Here is a 23231-nt window from a genome sequence, read left to right as displayed (position 1 = left end):
ACATTACTTGCCTTTTACTTTTAGAGATTAAAAACTATAGTCTGATCATTTTGCTGTTGATCTATGAAGCAAACTGGTTGGTAAGAATGATCTGATCTGCTCTTTGATGCACGTGTGCAACAACCAGGCTTCCCTCGATAATTCGGAGAGGAGACCTCAAATCTGATGTGACCAATTTCTATTCTAGTGAGACTTTTCTAGTTTAAAGCGTTACAGAGGAAGTTAAGTTGAACCTCTCAAATAGTAGCAGCCCTGACATGCCAAACAGCACTGAGGAGGAAAAGAGCAACACTGTGCTGTGAACTCAAAAATCATTACACATCATCACCTTTACAAAATTGTTTCAGGATTTTACATGAGTAAAAGTAACTGTTATATTTTAACAAACAGTTATAAAGTTTCTTATGAAATAATCTAAAAGGTAGAATCCATTAGACCTCATTTTATATCAGCAGTGGTAGTTGTAGTTAAAGTTTCAAGATGTGTTTCAGATAGTACTTATTTTATTATTATTATTACTATTATGTAAGACTAGCTAGACTGACATAACCGTGGTAATGAGGAGCCTTTCATATTGTTCATATATGTTCGAATTATGTTTGAAATTAGGTAACAAACGGGATAATAATGGGCTCTTATAAGTACATATCCTCTTCAATTTTTAAAAGGGGGGAGAGAAAACTTCCTGTCTCTGTTGCCTCTGAGGTGAGAGGAGCTTATCAGCTTTAAAGCTGATAAAAACCTTCTTGAGGTCAACCATGTGCCAGGAGAGGCTCACAGGACTGGCACTGATATTAATCGAACGTAGTATTCTAAAGTCTTTAGCCATGGAAGACATAGTGGTTGCATTTGCTGAAGCCAAGGCCCTGATTATAAGCAGCAGTTCTAAAAAATGTGCACTATGGTTTTGTAAGCAAATATTTTTGTATTGCTTGTGTATTTGGAGTGATTTATTTTATGTAGGCCTATGCAAAGTTTGCCTTTCAGGCCAGAGTGCAGTCCACGAGACACCTCTATGCTATAAAATGGAATGTGTTCACTGATTGGAGTCTTTCACATGGCAAAGAGCCAGTAAACTGAGCCATACATGAAATTCTCATATTTCTTCAAGAGCGATTATACGCAGGACTCACTTAGTCAACGCACAATGTTTATGTGGTAACTATATATCTGCATATCACACACCTGAAGCCAGCACCACTATAGGTAAACGTGATTTAATCATAAAGTTCCTTAGAGAATTAAGACGATTAAATCCACCCTGGCAGGCTACAGTCCTAACCTAACTTTGGTCCTAAAAGCACTTGCAGGGCCCCCTCCAGCCTTTGTACTCTGTTGATTTGTGCATGCTCTCCATTAAGACCGCACTACTGCTGGTTCTGGCCTCAGTAAAATGGGTTGGTGACTTACACACACTATCAATTGACAAATCATGTCTGGAGTTTGGCCCTGGTCTTTCAAAAGCCACTGTCAAATCCAGAAAAGGCAATGACTACCACCCCTGGAGTCGCAAGTTCGAATCCAGGGTATGCTGAGTGACTCCAGGCAGGAGCGCATGGTGAGTTGTGCGTGGATGCCGTGGAGAATAGCATGAAGCCTCCACACACGCTATCTCTCCATGGTAACGCACTCAACAAGCCACATGATAAGATGTGTGTATTGACATCTCAGACATGGAGTCACTATGTCACCACATGGACTTAGATCACATTGGGATTCAGGCATTCCAAATTGGGGAGAAAAGGGGAGAAAAAAAAGAAAAGTCTATGTGCCTATTGTTCTAGGAATGCCCTTCAGAGTGCAGGTGGTTCACCTTCAAGCCTTTTTTGTTATGCCCTGTGCGGGCGCTACACGTATACGTTGTGCACACCCACCAGTTCAGACTGTCTGATCAGATCTTTGTGTGCTATGGAGGATGCACAAAAGAAATGTCCATCTCCAAGCAAAGACTTTCTCACTGGATCATTGATGCGATTGCCCTGGCTTATGTGTCGCAGGGTAAAATTTGCCCAATTGGTGTTAAAGCACACTCAACTAGAGGCATGGCCTCCTTATGGGCATGGATGTCTTTACAAGACATACAGTATGTTTTGCAGCAGGATGGTCTTCTCAAAACACATTCGCAAGGTTTTACAACCTAGACATAACGTCTCTTTCTTCACAAGTCCTCTCTGTCATACTCATTTTGGTCGCCGTGCCGTGGGAATGCAGCGTCATGTTTCGCCTCTTGAAGGTTATATTGTGTAGTGCAGTGTGATGGATTATTTTCCCCATATGCGTTAGCAAACGCAAAGTCAAGTGTACTGAGTCATAAGGGAACATCTCGGTTACATAACCTCGGTTCCCTGAGACAATGGGAACAAGACATTGCAAATGCTGGCCGCAATACAAGACTCTTTTGAGGTGCGAGCGATGCACTCCTTGTACCTCAGGCAGAAAGTTCTGAGGAAAGGCGTTTGCTCACCTGCTTTTATAGCGGAGAGCTTTGTGCCTAAAAGTGTGGGGGTCAAACACCATGGCCAATATTAGAAAATTGCTGTTAATGTAGAGAGGTTTCAACCTAGGTCATGTGGAAGGACACTCCCCATATGCGTTAGCAAACGCAATGTCTTGTTCCCTTCGTCTCAGGGAATCAAGGTTACTAGGTTACAAGGTTATGTAACCGAGATGTTTCTGCGGCTCAGATTGTTTGTAAGTTTATCTGTTGTGTTTTGTTTCGGTTTTGCACTCTCATGGGTCCTTTTTTTCTGCCTTGTTTGGTGGTTTTTGGGTGTTCTATTTCATTCTAAGCTTAGTTTTGTTTTAGTATTTACTTTTTTATTAGGGCTGTCAATCGATATTTTTTTTAATCAAATTAATTACATGGTGTCCCATATATATATATATATATTCAGATAATTAAAATGCATTACATTCTTGTAGCTGAAGAGTTAATCATTGATAAGACAATACAAAAAGCGGTTTTAGAATACAATGTATTGTTTACTACCATATTATTGATCATAAGTCAATCATTGGCATACAGTTCACAGCAATCCATTTTGCAAGTGAATTTGTCAATCAGTTCGAGATTTATTATGAGGGCTTGTTTAAGAGCCCGTCAATTTACACCTGCATCAGACATGCTTGTGTAGTATCTCGGGTGTGTTGTGTCATAAACATAAAATGTTTAGGTCACTGTGTCAAGTTAAATATAGTTTAATACTCAATCTTTAAACACCTCTTGAGATCCCTTAGTTCGCATTTGCGCTCCAAGTGTTTTGAACTCAAGAACGTAACGCATGCTTGTGTTGTGTGTCTGCTGAATGTTGTTTTCTTCACTGTATAAACTGCGTGTTGCTCATACAGCTGAAATTTCACTAACTGCCCTCTGGAGTAAACAGGTGGTACTAAAGCTTGCATTTCTCAGGAATCTTCCCTATTATGGTCCGGGGGCAGTGCGATTAATTGCGTTAATTATTTTAACGCGTTATTTCTTGTCAAATTAATCGCACTGAATTAACGCGTTAAATCAACAGCCCTACTTTTTTATAAATAAAGACGTTTTGATTTACTGCTGTCTGCACTTGGGTTCTGTTCTCTGCCAACCTACGTTTCAAAAATTTGCACTATCGGACAGACAGCTTATTTGTGTGTGTGTGTGTGTGTGTGTGTGTGTGCAGTGAGAGTGCTCACATAATGCGGATACAGGCTGTGTGATGGTCAAATTTCTAAATTTCTGTCTTAGCAAGGTATTGATAGAAACACAGTCTGTTATGTCTGAAATAAGCATAAACACTGGTTAAAAAAAAAAGCAGAGTTGTATCAAAATATCAGTTCCGTGCATGAGGACTTGCCTGATAGGCTTGCCCCTATCTGTGTCGTTAACATTAACAACAATAACTAGAAAATCATTCATTGCTCTTGGCTGGATAACTCTGGTAGCTCTAAAATAAAATATGGATGTATTATAATTGTCACGAACGCCGGTGAAGGCGCCTCCTCCCTCAGTCGTCAGAGATCGCTTTCACCCGAATTCTGATCACTTAAACTACATTTCCCTTCTGCCCGCATACCTAGGTCTGATTAATCCCCAGCCATTTTGTGTTACCCTACCCTATTTAACCGTGCCTGTTTAGTCCTTCTTTGCGAAGTCTTGTTTGCCCCGGCAACATTACCAAGCAAGTTATTCTCTGACTCCCTTACTAGTTATTCTGTGTACCGATCCAGCCCGTTACTTAGACCCTGTCAGTTTGCTGCCTGCCTTGTTTACCTCTTGCCTGTTCCGTACTACGTTTGTTTGCTGCCTGCCCAGACCTCTGCCTGTTCCAGTTACTCGATTGCCTGCCTGCTATATTCTCTGTTTGCCTGCCCACGACTTTGCCTGTACGACTTGTGTTTTTGCTTATAAATAAACAACCGCAGATGGATCCCAACTTGCCTGAGTCCTCGTTACAGAAGACTTCGCCGTCCATCGATCCAGCAGTAATCTCTTGCATGTCCGAGGAACTCTCTGCGCAGGCAAGCTGCCTGACTGCACAGCAACATCAGCTCGGGTGGCTGATTGAGGAGCTAATGCGCGTCGTCCAAGCCTCGCAACATCCCACTTCCGCGCCAGCACCCGCGCCCGTGGTGGACCAAACCAGCCTAACGGCCACGCCCACCTCTCCTCCGCAAGCCGTGCCCAACCCTCGACTCGCACTCCCGGAGAAATACGACGGAACACCCTCGAAGTGCAGGGGCTTTGTGATGCAATGTTCCATCTTTTTGTCACAACAACCGGCTCTATATCCGACTGACGAGAGCAAGATCCTCTTTGTCAGCTCAGTGCTGACGGGCAGAGCCCTCGACTGGGCAACCGCGATTTGGACCAATCAGGGTTATTCACAGTTCGACTCATTCATGCAGAGTTTAATTAAAGTGTTTGACCATCCAGAAGGCGCTGGGGAACAGCTCCTGGCACTCCGCCAAGGAAGTCGTTCAGCGTCTGACTATGCTCTCACTTTCCGCACCCTCGCCACTCAAACCAGCTGGCTCGAGAGCACACTCAAACTCCTCTTCCGCCAGGGGCTAAACTCGGAACTGCAGTCAGAGCTGGCATGTCGTGATGAGGGAGTGCCGTTGGACCAATTCATCTCGTTGGCGATCCGCGTGGACAACCTCATCCACTCCAGACGACCGGCCAGGTTGGTTCTGCAGCCCGCAACAGCACCTCAACAGCATGCCTCTCCAGAACCCATGCAACTAGACCGTACTCACCTGACCCAGGAGGAGAGGGAGCGCCGTTTCGCCCATCGCCTCTGCTTATACTGCGGTCTACCCGGCCACCTCCTGGCCAACTGCCCGACACGACTCTCCGAACCACAACGACCCGGGGTGAGTATATTGCTTTCCTCAACCCTAACCGGGACCAGCCTAGTGGTACCCATTGAGCTCCATAGTCAGGCTTTCAGTGTAAGCGCCCACGCTATGGTTGATTCAGGAGCAGCGGGCAACTTCATTGATGCTGATTTCTGTAAGCAACATAACGTACCCCTGACGGCCTGCTGTCCTCCCTTAACAGTGGCGGCGCTATGACGGACGTCCCTTGGGTTCAGGCAAAGTGAGCCACACCACCACCAACCTCTTCCTGCAGGTGGGAGCGTTACACACTGAGACCATACGCTTCCATGTTGTAACTTCCCCTCACCATCCAGTCATCCTTGGTCTCCCCTGGCTCCGTCTTCACAACCCACGCATCTCCTGGCGAAGTCTTCTGTAACGAGGACTCAGGCAAGTTGGGATCCATCTGCGGTTGTTTATTTATAAGCAAAAACACAAGTCGTACAGGCAAAGTCGTGGGCAGGCAAACAGAGAATATAGCAGGCAGGCAATCGAGTAACTGGAACAGGCAGAGGTCTGGGCAGGCAGCAAACAAACGTAGTACGGAACAGGCAAGAGGTAAACAAGGCAGGCAGCAAACTGACAGGGTCTAAGTAATGGGCTGGATCGGTACACAGAATAACTAGTAAGGGAGTCAGAGAATAACTTGCTTGGTAATGTCACCGGGGCAAACAAGACTTCGCAAAGAAGGACTAAACAGGCACGGTTAAATAGGGTAGGGTAACACAAAACGGCTGGGGATTAATCAGACCTAGGTATGCAGGCAGAAGGGAAATGTAGTTTAATTGATCAGAGTTCGGGTGAAAGCGATATCTGACGACTGAGGGAGGAGGCGCCTTCACCGGCGTTCGTGACAATAATCATTGAAGACATGTAGTCCATGAGAATGTAAGAATATTTACTTGAATACTTGATACTACTGTTAGAGATTTTAAGCACAGTTTCCTTGATCTTATTTTAATACTGATTGTTTCATTGTCTTGAATAATTACTTGAGACAATGTTTACCCAATTAAGAAATTAGAATACAGCATATTCTATATTTATAAGTCGTTACCCATGTCCACTCACAGCTGCATTTTCTAAGGATCCTTTGCTCATTATCCAAAGCTGTTCCAGTCATTTCTGTTGAGTCCATCCTAATTGGTCCATCTTCCATTCCACCTCTCTGAGGACCACCGGGCTGTTTTTCTTGTATTGTGCTCATAGTTATTTAGGTTGTCCCCTGTATGAGGACCTGTGGGTAAGGTAAATAGCATACCCCAATTTTCATCCTTCCTTCTTAACCATAGCCAGAATCTCCCTTTTCTTCTTCTGCCATTTTCTTCAGAGACTTATTCAATGCTGATCCAAAGATACCAATGTTTTTAAAAAGTGCTGCATTGCATAAACCCTAAACATTCAATATCCACATGGTAAGTGGCAGCCCTCCATCCATTTTCCCTGCACTCAACAGCCAGATCAGCATATTTATCTTCTTCCTCTCAGATGCTGCCTCCAGTCATGCTTCACATGGGACAGTAAGTTTAATCATGTTCGGAACCTCCCTTTTTTAACAAACTCAATGTACTTCTTCTGAGGAGCATGATGGCCATTGTTGGCATTTCTATACACCTCAAGTATCTCTGCCAGATTTAGCAGAATCTGATCATGTTGCCACCTGTGCCGTCATTGTGCCAAGGCTATTTTGCACCCAGCCAACATGTGCTGCATTTGCTCTTAGGGCCTTGCAGAGGCTCTTTACCATTCCAAAGAGACAAATTTCCAGGGTTTGTAAGAGTGTCATAGGCGGATCTTATTAGATAACATAGCTTGACATGGGGTATCTTCCACAGATCAGCCCAACCTAAAACTCTATTAGAGGCACTTTCCCATATTGCCCATCACCTTTGCTGTTGCTGGCTGACTCCTCGAATCATATACCCTTCCTCTTCCATCTTGGTTTCTTCTATCAATACCATCGCTTTCTTTTGTTTTTTAGAGGCTGCTGACAACAGTTTGTGAGCCATCCCCCATCCCCCATCCAAGGCTTGCTCTACCTGATTGGGTTCTTACAACAATCTCTTGTTGCTTCATAATTCATGTTGCTTCGTATATAAGTAGTACATTCAGAAGATCTGGTGTGGATAACCATGTGGAAGCAGGCCTGGCAAGACTTCAAAAATTTTAGTTTAACCCCATACTGTAAAGAAAGTTAACCTAAAGTGTGTTTCAAAAGTGTGCTCCATCTTCTGTGGAAGGGACAGGACTAAAAAATGTTTGACCAATCATTGCATTCGGTCTGAATGTAATGATAGGATGTCCTTCCTGTCTGTCAATCTATATTTGCATACCGCCAAGCATCTTGTTCACGCAGACAATCACACGTCATCAGCACGGGTTCCTTGACGCTGTGCATAGCGAGCACAAGAATTACGTTTGTTATTATTGTAATGTCGTACTTGTGAATGAGACATGAGTTAATCTGAAACTGTTGCGATTGATTCCACCAGCACGTCTCTCCTCCTGGCGCTTAAACTCTGCTCTGTGTGTGATCATGTGTAATAGAGGAGGTGTGGATTTGGGGACACCTCTGAAACGAGGGTGGGCTCTATGCTTTCAAAGCTAGCTTGCTAACTGTTAGCCTCTCTGGATTAAACACCCTAGCTTTAATTGTTAGAACATGAAGCTTCTGAAGGTAACAATTTAAAATGTAAAATAACTGCAACTTTATTTTGGATTCAGATCTGGCTGTATGCAGCAAAAATGAAGCCCTAATATAAATCCTGAAGTATTTCTGTTTTAATTCAAAGAGCTACTGAGAAAGAGTTCAATCTCATCACATCTGTGGCTAAACAAGATGTAAAAACTGTCAATGCAACTGATGTTTAGAGCCAAATAAAAAAGGCTCTTCTTTTTTAAAGAATTGTTGCCTGCTAAATGTGTTACCAAAGTGTTATAATGTTATGAGGGAATGTGGAAATTCACTTATTTAGGACTCTTTGGGTTTGTTTTAACTAACTGTCTATTACTACAGTTATAGAGAAAATTGGGATAATGGGTTTAATTTTCTAATTATTGGATTAAATTATGGCAGATTGAGCGTTTCCATAGCTCCAGAGTACATGTGTTGAGGAAATTTCTAATTGGATCTGACTGGTCTAAAAATACGATAATATGCTGTGTTAATAATATAATGCCATGTTTTCAGTTTGGTTGCCTTAAACATGATTGTGATCTAACGTTAATCCCAATATCACCTCCACGGCCACAGTTTCCAATCTGCAGGCCATATGGTTAAACTGTAGATTCAGATGTTAACTTTGTACTTTGTTAGCTTGCTATAAAGCAATAAAACTGATGAATGTTTCTAATGTTTGTATAATTTGTTTATCTGATTTTTATTGTAGGAAGAGTGTGTATGTTTGGTAATCAACAAATTTTATTCTGAAAATAGGGACAATGAGTCGCAAACATGGATAAATAATGAAATGCTTTAATATTTTAACATAACTAAATTATGTCAGCCTCGCCCTTAATTGATTAACTTGTTTCTGACTATAACTAATGGTGGGTGAAGGCTATATCCAATATTATTTATGAATAATTCAAAGTCTAAGATTAAAATAAGTACATTCTAGACCATATGTTTAGTTGCTTTATATGCTGCTTCATATGCATAACTATTGCAACAGCAGTTACTGTATGTCCTCTTGAAGATCCATTTGTTTTATTTCACAAGTTAGGCTTGGAATTACGACTATTAGGGGATTTAGGAACCCAATGAATTGAAATTCAAGGCTAACATTATCCCACATAAATTTTTTTTACACATAGGAATATTTACTAAGTATCTCAGATGGTTTTGTTCTTTGTAAACAAAATGTCTAAGTAATGCTCAGCTGCTCTTTATATTGAGAACGTATCGTGGTCCTGAATCCCTCTGACTAGATCCTCACAAGGTTCTCATTTTTAGTAACATGAGTCACTCCAAATTCAAATTGAATTCTGTTAAATTCTGGTGTGGAATGGCTGAATAACTTCTGTTCTCCACAAAACAGAAATTGTTAAAATGATGGGTTTTATTTTTTTTTCATAATGGTTGACATTTATGAGCACATTATTGGAGTGATCCAGTAGCGAGACCAGTATGGACATCGAAGACCAAGAGTTAAAGCTGCAATCAATTTAGTGTTAAATTGAGAATGATTGTTCTTCACATTGAAATGTCAGAGGTCAGCAAACATGTTCTCTTTCTAACATTCGTTTGGTATCTCACTATGTGTAACGCCTCGGGCGTTGCAATTCCTGAAAGCACCAATAACACCCAGTCTGTTAGTTGACTGACCAAACACAGCAGTGATGAGGGAGTCCCACCTCCCTATATAAACCACAATCATAGGTGCCTACTTCATTCTCATTCTCTATCCTGTGAAGATCTTTGGAAGCTAGCCTTAGCAGGACTCAGAAGTGGTCGCTTAACAGTTCATCAGGCAAGCCGTTCTGGTACGTCGCAGACGCGGCTGTTCTTTTTGTGAGTATAGTCACTGTCAAAGTATATAGAATATATTTTCTGTTGTATTATATTGTTTTCTCCGGGTGGCGTAAACGAGGCATGTTTGCATTTTTTCTGCTGAATTTTGAGATGTTATAGCTTCTACCTCTTTGGCAAAAGCATTAACACAGAAACAAGTTGCATGATTCTTGATTCAACTTGATTATATAAAAATAATTCACAAAGCAATACCTTTATTCTGATTTATGGACAATTACAAAACACTAATCTAACACTAAGTTCAAACCAGATTTCAGTCCATTTCATGTGTTATCATGGTATATTTAAAAATCCTCTTTAATTTAGCATCTCCATAGGTAATATATAAAAATTAATAAGAAACAAGTCACATCAGTGAAACCTCCATTTATTACTGACTATAATCTATATGCTGTCTATTTCATGCATCCCACTGAGCTCAAAGAAACATGTTTTTGCTTCCAGTGTACTCTTATGACTATAGTAGTGTCACGTTCAGTCTGCAACTTTTTCCATGACTCTTATTTTGAAGTTCTCTCCCTCACTACATTTCCCACAAGCCACTGCCCTGATATCCCCACCTGTTTGCCATTCCCTCGTCTAATCCTTTGTGTATATAATACCCTTCAGTTTCTCCTAGTTTCTGTTAGTCCATAAAGTGTGATGTTTAGAGTGTTTGCGCCTAGTTCTGTGTTTGCTATTAAAGAACTTGAAGTTCCTTCTTCTGAGTCTCCTCTTGACTCTCCAGCACACCAAGCGTTACAGAAGGACTGACCCAGTACTATGGATGCTGTGCAAATCCTCCTCCTCGAACAAGGAGATCGTCCAGTCGAGGATCACATGCATGAGTTTCTCCATCTAGCGAATTTGGTGCACTATGAGGACAACTCTCTAGTATATTTCTTCAGAGCTGGTCTGAATAGTGCACTGAAGGAGCCTCCGGCGGGTCCTCACTGGACGCTCTGCAACTTTGTGGAGATGGCTCTAAAACTCAGCGGCTCACCTTTTACTGTGGTGTGGAGGATGAGCACTTTGGATCTCCTCCCACAGTGGACATTGTCAAGCCTTCCACGGCCCCGGTCTCCAAGCCAGCAGCAGCTGCCGCGGTTAGCGAGCCAGAGCCCACCTCTGCCGCGGTCAGCGAGCCAGCGCCTGTAGCCTCGACCGTCCCAGAGACTATAGAATGGCGTGTGCCTTTCCAAATCATGTCCAATCAACTGAATTTACCACAGGTGTACTCCAATCAAGTTATAGAAACATCTGAAGGATGATCAGTGGAAACAGGATGCACCTGAGCTCAATTTTGTGTGTCATGGCAAAGGCTGTGAATTCTTATGTACATGTGAAATTTTTTGTTTTTTGTTTGTTTTAAATACATTTGCAAAGATTTCAAACAAACTTTCATGTTGTCATTATTGTGTATTATTGGCTGTAGAATTTAGGAAAATAGTTAATTTAATCCATTTTGGAATAAGGCTGTAACAAAGTGTGGAAAATGTGAAGCGCTGTGAATACTTTCCAGATGCACTGCATGTAACATTATTTATTTTGAAATATTTGTTTTCAATGAGTAAAAACAACAGTGGATACTACTTACCTGCTGATAAGGCATATATATATATATATATATATTTTTTTTTTTTTAAGATATCCATCTTTTTCTTCCTTTCGTTATGTTTGTATTTTTTTGTGGAGAGGGGGCGAGTTTTGTAATCATTAGTGACATTCGCTCTGATAATTTGATGACTTGTAACTATGGTTACACCTGTACTGCTCAAACCATTAGATTATTCTGCGCAGAAGAGCACTGAGCAGAGCCAAAGCCCAGCTCACAAAATGACCAAAACAGTCTTCCTCCACCAGTAACTTGCAGTTCTATGCTTCAAGCGCTAGAGGGCTAAAAGTTACATAGTGTAGCTTTAAAACTATTTAATTACACACTATATTATAAGTGTATTCTAAAACAATTCAGTACAGTAATTAATAAAAAATATTAAAAAGCACAATAGAATCAGCAGGCCTAATTATAAACAATGTCTTTCTCTCATGGTGGGGACTTTCCATTGACTTCTGTTGTTTTATTCTGAGAGCTAACGATAGTTTCTATCCACTACCCTCACATTACTTGGCTGAAATTACATTAGTAGGGTGGATCAGTAAAACGAGAACAATGTGCTGATTGATTTTCAATTATACACAAGGAGTAAAGGCTCAGAAATGTTGTTGAAATACAATTGAATTGACAAATATAATTGACAAGACTTTCCATCTCTCTCTCTCTCTCACACACACACACACACACACACACACACACACACACACAATGCAGAAGGCTTGGAGAAAACAGAAGGCACAAATACACATAAGAAAATGTAAACATTTGGTTTCTGATTCATAAAATCTAAAATTTATTTAAATGAAATTCTCTGAGCAAATCCCAGCATTAAGATTACATGTACAATCAAATCAATGACAACATTTTCATAGAGAGGAAAGCCATGAAGGAGACAATAAATATCATTTAGTAGCTTATTGTCATGCCAGGAAAATTCCTCATTTTTCAACATTCCAAAGCTGAGCTGACATTCCAAATTACATTTTGACATTCTCAAATGATCTGAAGGCAGTTTAATAAAGTGAGATTACAACTTTTTCAGACAATAAACTGCAGGAAAAATTAGTATAGTTGTAACCCATTTACATTGACAGTGTCTTACTCCATCTGCTCAGATATTTTTATTAAAATATACATTTAAAACAAGAAAGTGCTTTAATTAAATAATTGTATTATACTGTCTATATAATAATTTCCTTGAAAATATAAAATCATATCAGTATATATCTACACAAAGTGCAACTGTAAAGAAAGTATTTCACTGAGTTTAAAAATCTAACAATATTTGACCTCTTTCAGTGCAGAAACAACGTGAGATTCAGTTTTGAACATGTGGGGAGGTAGTCTAAAGGAGATGGCTTATTACTTAGGCTTATGACAGGAAAAGGGTCTTCAAAACAAGCCCAAACAGTCTAGTTTACCCTTTACGCACTCATTGTCATTGGTGCCTCAAAAGATGTCCTGGGTGCATGTATAATCGAAATTTCATCCATTCAGTTCTTCGGTGAATAATTTTTTTCTTTATTATTGACACCCAAAATTTCAAATAAATAACTATATCTTTGTTTGCTTAAAGAAAATAAAGCCTTAAGATTGTTTTTTTTTTTTGCATTGTGACATTACTTTTGTGACAATTAAATATTCACCACAATTATCATTACCATAAAGCAAATAAATAATGTTATAGGGTCCAGTTATTTAAATTGTAAAGTATTCATATATCATGGTTTGTTGTGTGCTTTTAAATGTAAAAAATGTGTTGCAGTATGTGTTAGAGTAAAATGTGTGCAGTAATACAGTAAACAAAATAGTACAATACAATAAAAAAAAACCCACAGAATTGGAAATAATAGTATTTACATAAATAAAATGTCTGGTTGCTTTACAGTACGCATGAGAACTTAATTGTTGTGAACATAATGTCACAGTGCAATAACTCTTTATTGTTTATTCAAAATGCTTTTATTTATTTTTTCTTTTGACTTTGGGCTAAAAATGTGACCAGGACATGTTTTTGTGAATTTTACCTTCATTCTGAAAGGGAGGGCGGACTTTGTAATGTTTATGACAAACTCACTGTAGAAACACTATCAGCAGAGGAGCTTCAAGTTCAGACTTAACCATCAGTGTCCTGGTCCTATAACTATAAATAGAAGCCTTTTATTGCTCAATATTAACAAGGTTCAATACAACACAATAATAAAAATAGACAGGTCCATCTACTGGATAAGGATTGATTTGGTTAATGGCCATATTGGTCTAATATAACTGATGGCTTTTGATACTGGCACATAAATAGTTCAAACTGAAGTTCTAGTGATTAACCATTTGGCCTAAACACATTGACGTATCTTAATATTGTGGATGTTAATATTTCCACAAATTAATAAATCACACGTATACAGTAATATGTACAGCAAATGTAAAGCTAAAAATGAGGACAGTATTATTCTACAAATGAGAACAAGACAATTTATAAAAAAAAATATACACTAGACAATATACACTACACCACAGAGATATTTATGTTTGCGAAAACTGAATTAAAAACTAAAATAACCTGAAATTTGGTAGGAGTGCGTGTTCTCCTCTATGTACATATGTTCACACACATTATCACACCAGAACTGTATATCACGCCACACTCACACAGCTATACATAAATCACAGCTGAAATCACTCTTTGTGAGTGTGTGTGCATGTGTGTGTGTGTGTGTGTGTGTGTGTGTGTGTGTGTGTGTGTGTGTGTGTGTGTGTGTGTGTGTGTGTGTGTGTGTGTAAGCACATCTGTTTTTGAGAAACATTGGAAAAGAGTGCACAAATATCTGTGTATTTTTAGCATATGACTGCTTCTGTAAGTCAGCTGAATTTTAAACAACCGACGCCAAGTATATAATTTCCTCAGTCTGGGGGTTTAGTTCACGGTAATTCCTGTGGGGTGGGAAAAACACAGAGAAAGACAGAACAACAAACATTACATTCCAAAACAAATGAACTTTTAGCACTTTAAAACCTTGTCATTACAGGGACTAATTTTGGGCCATTTCCTGTTTACATTTATTTAGTGAATCGGGCACTAAAACAAACGCAGGCTGCACATGTAAATAATTGCGTGTGCTTTCAGCATTAATTCTAAGTGAATCATGTTTATTCACAATGGTAACAGGCTGACAATAAGACCAAAGGAAAAAGAAAGGAAAATCCTGGGTGATGGGCCAAAAACAAACACATAAATGGGAGACTGTGTGTGTTCTTGCCTTTTTATGTGTACTTGAGAGTTGTGTATCCTTGTGATTGGAATTGAGGGATTTCCATACAGTAGTTTTAGACATTTCATCAGATATGTTAATATCAGAGGGATCGGTCCTGGACAACAAGAAGGCACAATCGAGGTGGTGAGAGGGCAGGGGAGAAATGGCGAATGTTAGTGTATACATAGGTACTCATTATCAGACAGCGACAAAAAACAGAGTGGAAATCACTGCACTTCAAAGTGTTCAGTGAAAACTAGAGGTAATATTGATAGTACAATCGTAATGGAAAGGTAACGTTAGAATTGGCCTATAAAATAAGCAAGCTACTAGGATCAACATGTTTAACAGAACACCTTTCCCACTCTCAGCAAACATCAGCCAGCAAAATTATAGCTAAATTCCAACAGCGTTAAACTTGGATTAAGTCTGATTGATTTATGGACTATAACTGTCGATAAAAAAAAAACCGGGGCACGGATGTCGAGATTTGTACATGTGTGTGGTACCTGGGGTCTGGGATGCGAGGTGAGTGTAGAGGTTTACTCTCCATTGGGATCTGCACTGTGTTTTTGTCTTCTTTCTCACAGTCATCAATCAGCATCTCCTGTGATTCCTGCTACTCAAACAAACACAAGAATGAGCAGCTACAAGATAAACGCATCAATTCACAATGACATCCACCTTATTTAGCAGCATAAATATAGCAAACGATTTATCAACATTTTATTGATTCAAAAAACAGGATTGAGAAAACAGAACATACACACGCCGCTACCCTGCCCATCTCTGTGTGCCACATTTGAAATGAGGGCGCTCCAGCCGAATTCCATCCCCTAAGAATGTTCTGTCTGCCGATCATAACACTGGTTAAGAGCCAATGTTTTATGCAGTTATCCCCCTTATTAATGACCGCCCCATTGCCACTCCAATTTCTTTTTGCCCCATGGGACAAAAAGAAATTGGAGTGCCCAATAAGTCACGCAAAAAACTCTGAACCCTCAACTAAAATTCTTGGATCTTAACACACCACCAAAAAACATGGGTTGTGTCACCATCTTCTGATTGGCATCGCCAGCAGGTGGGCATGTGACCAAGCCTATACAATCTAGAAGGGGTCCAATAGAATCGATGTAAAATCTTAAATTGCATAAGGCACACCCTTGCATCTCTAGATGCAGACTTGACGTTTTTTAGAATCTTAGCCCACACTCCCTCCTCCAATACCAAGTTTAAATCTTTCTCCCATAATCTCGAGAGATTATGGGAGAAAGGGCTATGTAAGTCGCTTTGGATAAAAGCATCTGCCAAATGCATAGATAAATAAAATAAATAAAGTTGAAGCTCCGTCCCCCAGACTCTGAATTAGCAGGGAGTAATACACTGATGCCTCATGAATGAGTAATCACCACTCCCAGAGTATCTGCCGCTTAAGTGGGGTGTATGCTACTCCCAAAAACAGTACAGAGCAGGTGGCGCAGCTGTAAATACCTAAAGAATTGAGACCTGGGGGGCTTGGGTAGCTCAGTGAGTATTGACACTGACTATCACCCCTGGAGTCCCGAGTTTGAATCCAGGGTGTGCTGAGTGACTCCAGCCAGGTCTCCTAAGCAAACAAAATGGCCCGGTTGCTAGAGAGGGTAGAGTCACATGGAGTAACCTCCTTGTGGTTGCTATAATGTGTGGTTCTCGCTCTTAGTGTAGCAAGTGGTGAGTTGTGCGTGGATGCCATGGAGAATAGCGTGGGCCTCAACACCAGCTACGTGTCCACGGTAACGCACTCAACAAGCCACGTGATACATGCTTGAATGCGGATTGACAGTCTCAGATGCGGAGGCAACTGAGGTTCGTCCTACGCTGCCTGGATTGAGGCGAGTCACTACACCACCACGAGGACTTGGAGCGTATTGGGGATTGAGCATTTCAAATTGGGGAGAAAAGGTGAGAAAAAAAAATAATAATTGAGACCTAGGAATCCCAAAATTTTGAACCATATTTTCAAGGGACCTCAGCACTCCACTCTCATATAGGTCACCAAGCATATTAACCTCTCTCATAATACACTCTCTCATAAAAGGACTTATTAGTACATCATTTTGGGTTCAGCCATATGCTCGAAGCAACATTTAAATAAATTTCAGAATTAAACACTCTGGACACTTTTGTCCATTCCGAGTGCAAATGCGAGATAACAGGGTGTATCTTAACTTCTCTGGTTAGTTTGATAGAAAGGCTTTGCAATGGCGAAATAGGGGCAAGAAATTCCTGTTCAATACAAAACCAGGGAGGAGCTCTCTCAGGTGGAAGCGACCAATGAGCCAAATGTCTGAGCCAGAAAGCATAATAATAAATCAAAATCTTGGGTAGGCCTAGCCCACCTTTGTCAATCGGCCTATGTAATTTACTGGAATGTAATCTGGGGCGCTTACCATTCCAAATGAAGGACTTCGCTATGCTATCAAATCGCTTAAAATAAGAGAGGGGGATATCTATAGGGAGAGATTGTAGCAGGTAGTTCAATTTGGAATACAATTCATTTTAATAACATTAACCTTCCCAGTCATAGATAAATGTAATTAAGCCCATCTACCCATATCACTCGAAAACCTTTTTATTAAAGCGTCAAAATGAACTAAATCACCCACATTTGCTGGGAATAAAATGCCCAAATATTTAATAACATTTTGGGCCACTGGAAGTATGCTGGCAGTATGCTGTCAGAGCCAAAACTTCGGATATAGACCAATTTCACTCTTCACTCTTCAGAATTTAGAAAAGGTATTAATATTTCTGTAGAGGCAAGGCATAGATCTAGTAGGGTCAGAGACAAATAATAAAATATCATCTACATCAAGTAAAAGCTTATGCGCCATACCTCCCACCACCCTCCCTGGAAAATCTTCTTCCTTTCTTATGCTGCTAATGGTTCCAGGGCAAGACCAACAACAAGGGGGAAAAAAGAGGGCAAACCTGCCGGATGCCCCCATCCAGCGTAAAATAATCTGAATTTAATCAATTGTTTTGCCACTACCTTATTTCTATAAAGTAACTTAATCCACCAAACAAAAGTATACCTGAACCTGTACATTTCCAAAATCTTAAAAAGATAATAAAATTCTACAACATCTACAGTTACGATTCTCCAAGTCTTCCAACTTTTCCCAGGCGCACTCCAAATCGAGATCTGTTTCTCAATATCTGCCACTCTTGTACCATCTCAGTGAATTTCTCCATGGCAGTGATTGATCAACGTATTACAGCAAGATCCTCCATGTCAGCAACGACCTTCATCAGCACTGCCGAAACATTCATCAATTGATGCAGAATTTCCTTCACTTCACCATCCAAATTGACTCCCAGCTTTTGGCTTGCTGCTCAGGGGTTTCAGCTTGAGCACGTAAGTGTCTTTTAATGTCTGCTGAGCCCAATGATTTTGAATTCTTTGACATATTGTCTTCCAAGAATAGTTAAGAATCAGGGTGCATCGAATCTCACTGGTTTATGACACAAAAAGTATTAATACTAGCAAAGTGCGCATAGCTTGCCGTTCACACGTCCGAACCTCGTATTGCGCCATGCGACTCCCCCACAAATTAAGATTTTTAAAAGAATATTTCAACTCTGTAGGTCCTCACAATGCAAGTGAATGGGTGCCAAAAGTGTTAAGCTCCAAAAACCACATAACGGCAGCATAAAAGCAATCCATATGGCTCCAGTGGTTACATCCATGCTGTATGATAGTTGTGGGTGAGAAACTTATCAATCCTTAAGGAATTTTTTTTATCTAAATTCTCCTTGTAGGGAGTGATATGCATGAAGAATGTGAATAACCAAAAATAGGAGTATGTGAAAATGAATGTGGAGATTGTCTGAGCTGGGAGGAGAATTTATAATAAAAAAGGATTTTGATCTGTTTTTCACCCATACCTACAGTATCAGATCCCTTCTGAAGATATGGATTTTACCCCCAGAGTTGTCTGGAGTAGGCTACTTTTACGTTGCCCTTATGTGGAGTTTGGAGCTTCAAAATTTTGGCACCCATTCACGCATTGTAAGGACTTACAGAGCTGAGAAAATGTTCTAAAAACCTTAATTTGTGTTCAGCAGAAGAAAGAAAGAAAGAAAGACATACACATCTGGGATGACATGAATGTGAGTAAATGATAAGAACATTTTCATTTTTGGGTGAACCTTTCCTTTTATTAGGAGCTCAAATAGTATCCGCCACCATTTACATCTAACACTATTTGCACTTTGTGCAAAGCACAGTCTTTTTGTTGCTATTTACACTTAGTCCAAAAAGCCTCTGCCAAAAAATCAAGTGCCTTATTGCTTTAAAAAAAACACAAAAGATGTTTATAGCCTTATATGCCTTAGTAGCCATTTGCTTTCTTTGCAACTTTCCAAACAATGGAAGTAAATGGTGACTAAGCCTGTCAGTCCCTAACCTTTTGACTAACATTTCACTTTGTGTTCCATGTATGAAAGTCCTACAGGTTTGAAACAACATGAGCATGAGTAAATGATGACAGAATCACCTCTGCCTTTTTGGAATCATCATCCAGCTTCTTTTTCTTCCACTCAGGCATCAGATCATCTAAGTAACTAAGCTCTCGTTTAGAGAAACAGAAATCCAGCAGTTTACGGATGAACACTAATGCCAGCACCTGCAGGAAAATCACACACACACTTATGTTACTTTTGTCCAATATGATTTCCATTAAAAACATCTCATTTAACAACTATTTCATCCCCAGTTTGCAAACAGAGACAATACATTGAACTAAATGTGCATTGAGGAATATGCCTATAAAATCAAACCTGTTCAACAATCATGACACATTATTTGCCCCTTTAAACAATGAAAATATTAAAAAAAAAAAAATCTGCTATCTAAAACCAGAGTTATTTTTTTCATGCATACAGTATTGAATAGGTGATGTTTTAATCCATAAAGTATATTTAAATACAATAGAGAACTGACAAGAACTGTATCAAAACACCATCTAATCAAACACAAAACTATCCATAAACACACCACTAACAACAATGTACTTGCTATTGTTTTAGGTCATACCATCATAGGGAACACAATTGCAGCAGGGGAGGTTTTGATGACCCAGAGAAGCACAAGACAGGTCAGTTGGGTCACAGTGAACAGGTGAACCTTCCTCAGAGGAACATGACGTAAATAAATAAAGTCCGGCTGGTGTTTAGGTGGCATGCCAAACAACTTCAGACGATCAAATAACTGAAAAGGGCAGGGCAGAAAAAGACTGATGAGTGAATGCTGTCAGTAGGCATGTGTACTGTATATTCAGCAACAGTGTCAGTTGAATGTTTCTACCTGAATGCCTTTAAGAGATGAGACTCCCATATAAAGAAATACACCATAGAGCACAGGCATGGGAATGAACTGTGAAACAAGAGGCATGATTACAACCAAATGTGTACCTACATACAACGTCCCCAAATAAGTATTTGGACATTTAAGCCACACTTAAACATGTATGAATTGGCATCCGCAATCAAATTATGCAAGACCTTTTCTCAGAACTAACTTGACTTTTTATTTAAGCCATTTTTGGAATTTTTTTAACCAAAGTCAGCTCACCTCCCGTTCTAGCAGATTAACAACAGATGGAGATCATCATATTAACTATGGACATGTTCTGCTAACGTTGACAACCAGAAAGTCTCAAAATACTTTTTGTAAAAAAAGAAAAGAAAAAGATGATCTTTTGGTGTGCATGTGCCATTTAAAACAATAACATCCATACATTTTTAAGTGTGCCTCAAGTGTCCAAATACTATTTAGTGTTACTGTACATATTAAATGACAAGCACATAATATGTGTGTGTGTACCTGTAATGCTCCAGTCATAAACACAGAGCAGCCCATCAGTAGAAAAATTACCAGACCAGTCAGTCTCTGCTCCCTGATGCCCAGAAATCGAGGCTGCTCTCCAGGGGCGGAGCTCTCAGATTCTAGTTTCAGGCTGTTGACATGGGAGATTGACAGGACGGTTGCCGCAACAAACCAGGGCAACCCCATGATGGAACACACGGCCAACATCAGTCCAACCATAAGAAGATCCAAATGATACCCACAGCCTTTCTGTAAAGAGGAAGCAGGGCAAATATTTACTAACATTGACACATTTAAATGTTAAAATTAGAGCCGTCAATCGATTAAAGATTTTAATCCAATTAATGACACGATATGCTGATTAATAAATTAAATTAATCACATTCACTGGCGGCCAACATTTTGGAATAATGTATAGATTGTGCTCTTATGGAAAGAAATTGGTACTTTTATACTCCAAAGTTGCATTAAACTGATCACAATGACATTAATAACATGAAAAATTACTAATACAATTAGAATTTTTTCCCAAGAACTTCTTAAACCACTTCAAAGAGTTCTCTTGTCGGACACTTCTCACACACCTTACAGTCTAGCTGATCCCACAAAAGCTCAATGGGGTTTAGATCCATAACATGTCCAATGTCTGTGTTTCTTTGCCCACTCTAATCTTTTCTTTTTGTTTTTCTGTTTCTTAAGTGGCTTTTTCTTTGCAATTCTTCACATAAGGCCTGCACCCCTGAGTCTCCTCTTTACTGTTGTACATGAAGTGTTGAGCATGTAGAATTCAATGAAGCTGTCTGCTGAGGATATGTGAGGCATCTACTTCTCAAACTAGAGACTATGTACTTAACCTCTTGTTTAGTTTTACATCTGGGCCTTCCACATCTCTTTCTGTCATTGTTAAAGCCAGTTGTCCTTTGTCTTTGAAGACTGAAGTGTACACCTTTGTATGAAATATTTTTTTGGCAATTTCAAACATTGTATAGCCTTCATTCCTCAAAAAAAAATTATTGACTGACTGAAAGCACTTTCGTTTTTGCCATTTCTGACCTAATATTGACCTTAAGACATGCCAGTCTATTGCATACTGTGGCAACTCAAAAACAAAGACAATGTTAAGCTTCATTTAACAAACCAAACATATTTCAGCTGTGTTTGATACAATGGCAAGTGATTATCTAGTACCAAATTAGTTGGAATGATGACTGCTGGAAATGAGGCCTGTCTAGATTTGATCAAAAATGACTTTTTTCAAATAGTGATGGTGCTGTGTTTTTACATCAGTAATGTCCTGACTATACTTTGTGATCACTTTGATGAATTAAAATACACATTTCCAGCCGAAACAGCTAAATCTGCACATTATTCCAAACTCTTGGCAGCCAGTGTACATCATTATTTGCTGAGAAAACGACTCGGTTACTAACGTAACCTCGGTTCCCTGAGAGGAGGGAACGAGTATTGCGTAAGTAGCTTACACTATGGGAAAACTCAGTTTCTCGAGAAATATTGAAGTCTTTATGTAAAACGCATTGCAGCTGCACAGCAGACAGCAATGAGCGAGGCAGCTACTTACGCAATAGGAGAGACCTCTCGAAAGGGAACGACTCGGTTACTAACGTAACCTCGGTTCCCTGAGAGGAGGGAACGAGTATTGCGTAAGCTGCCGTGCTTGTGCTTGGTCAGTCGCTTCAGTCGAGTGAACCTAAAGAACTCTCATGACGGGGCGCCTAATATATAGCCTTAGCCACGCCAATCTTGGCGGGCTTTGAGCGCGTGGGCGTGAAGCGCGCTCATTGGTCGCACGTTCAGAGTCGCCCCGTCATTGGTTCGAGCAAGTTGCCGCAGTACAGCCAATGACCGAGCTGCCTCGCTCATTGCTGTCTGCTGTGCAGCTGCAATGCGTTTTACATAAAGACTTCAATATTTCTCGAGAAACTGAGTTTTCCCATAGCGTAAGCTACTTACGCAATAGGAGAGACCTCTCGAAAGGGAACCTATAAACAAAAGATAATTTATGTAAATAAAACATAATAATTAAACTATTTCTAAATCAGGGCTGTTGATTAAAGCGTTAATTCAGTGCGATAAATTATGTATTATATAAATTATAAATAAAAATATTACGCAATTAGGTCTATTCCTACCATCAGAGCAATTCAAGCTTGTATTTAAAGTACCAGTCAGGTCGGGTCAGTTCTTGGATGGAGGCCGGGTTTGGACTTAATGCCAGTGCAGACCTCAATAGGTAACTGAAAAAATCTGTTTTTGCATGATGCTGCATATACACCACTAGGTTTTACTGCAACATTACATGAATATTACAAAGTGCACTTTTAAATGACAAAACACTGGGCATTCATACTTGAAGTTTGTGTTCTTTGCGGTTTATGATGACAGCAGTGATCTGTTGGTCCATGAAGATGAGGATGGTGCAGAGAATAGCAGGTATTGAGGCAGCTAGGACTGTCCACCACGGGTTTCGCCCAATGGGATTAATCAGCCAACCACGATCATCACGTGTTGGCTGCAAAACATAAAGACTCATCACCGAATTGAATTTCTCTAGTGCCGGTGAGAGTTTCATATATTCTTTTAAAATTAATGCATTTAGCAGAA

The 23231-nt window shown here is 39.9% G+C and overlaps 1 protein-coding gene across 1 annotated transcript in view; it reads right to left on the bottom strand.

Annotated features, from left to right (window-relative positions):
* Positions 1–13082: 13082 nt before the first annotated feature.
* The window catches only part of LOC127653678 (electroneutral sodium bicarbonate exchanger 1-like), a 51332-nt gene continuing 41183 nt past the window's right edge, over positions 13083–23231 (bottom strand). Inside the window, exons 18-25 of the mRNA XM_052140454.1 lie at positions 22978–23139; positions 20607–20858; positions 20088–20156; positions 19818–19991; positions 19279–19407; positions 15250–15359; positions 14747–14855; positions 13083–14420 (exon numbers count right to left, since the gene is read on the bottom strand). Coding sequence (XP_051996414.1) covers positions 14409–14420; positions 14747–14855; positions 15250–15359; positions 19279–19407; positions 19818–19991; positions 20088–20156; positions 20607–20858; positions 22978–23139 — 1017 coding nt within the window. The 3' untranslated portion in view covers positions 13083–14408. The remainder of the gene's footprint in view (positions 14421–14746; positions 14856–15249; positions 15360–19278; positions 19408–19817; positions 19992–20087; positions 20157–20606; positions 20859–22977; positions 23140–23231) is intronic.

This window comes from Xyrauchen texanus, chromosome 13 (assembly GCF_025860055.1).
Source record: "Xyrauchen texanus isolate HMW12.3.18 chromosome 13, RBS_HiC_50CHRs, whole genome shotgun sequence".
Taxonomy (NCBI): domain Eukaryota; kingdom Metazoa; phylum Chordata; class Actinopteri; order Cypriniformes; family Catostomidae; genus Xyrauchen; species Xyrauchen texanus.
The sequence above is the reverse complement of the archived record's forward strand: the minus strand, read 5'-3'. Positions and strand labels throughout refer to the sequence as shown.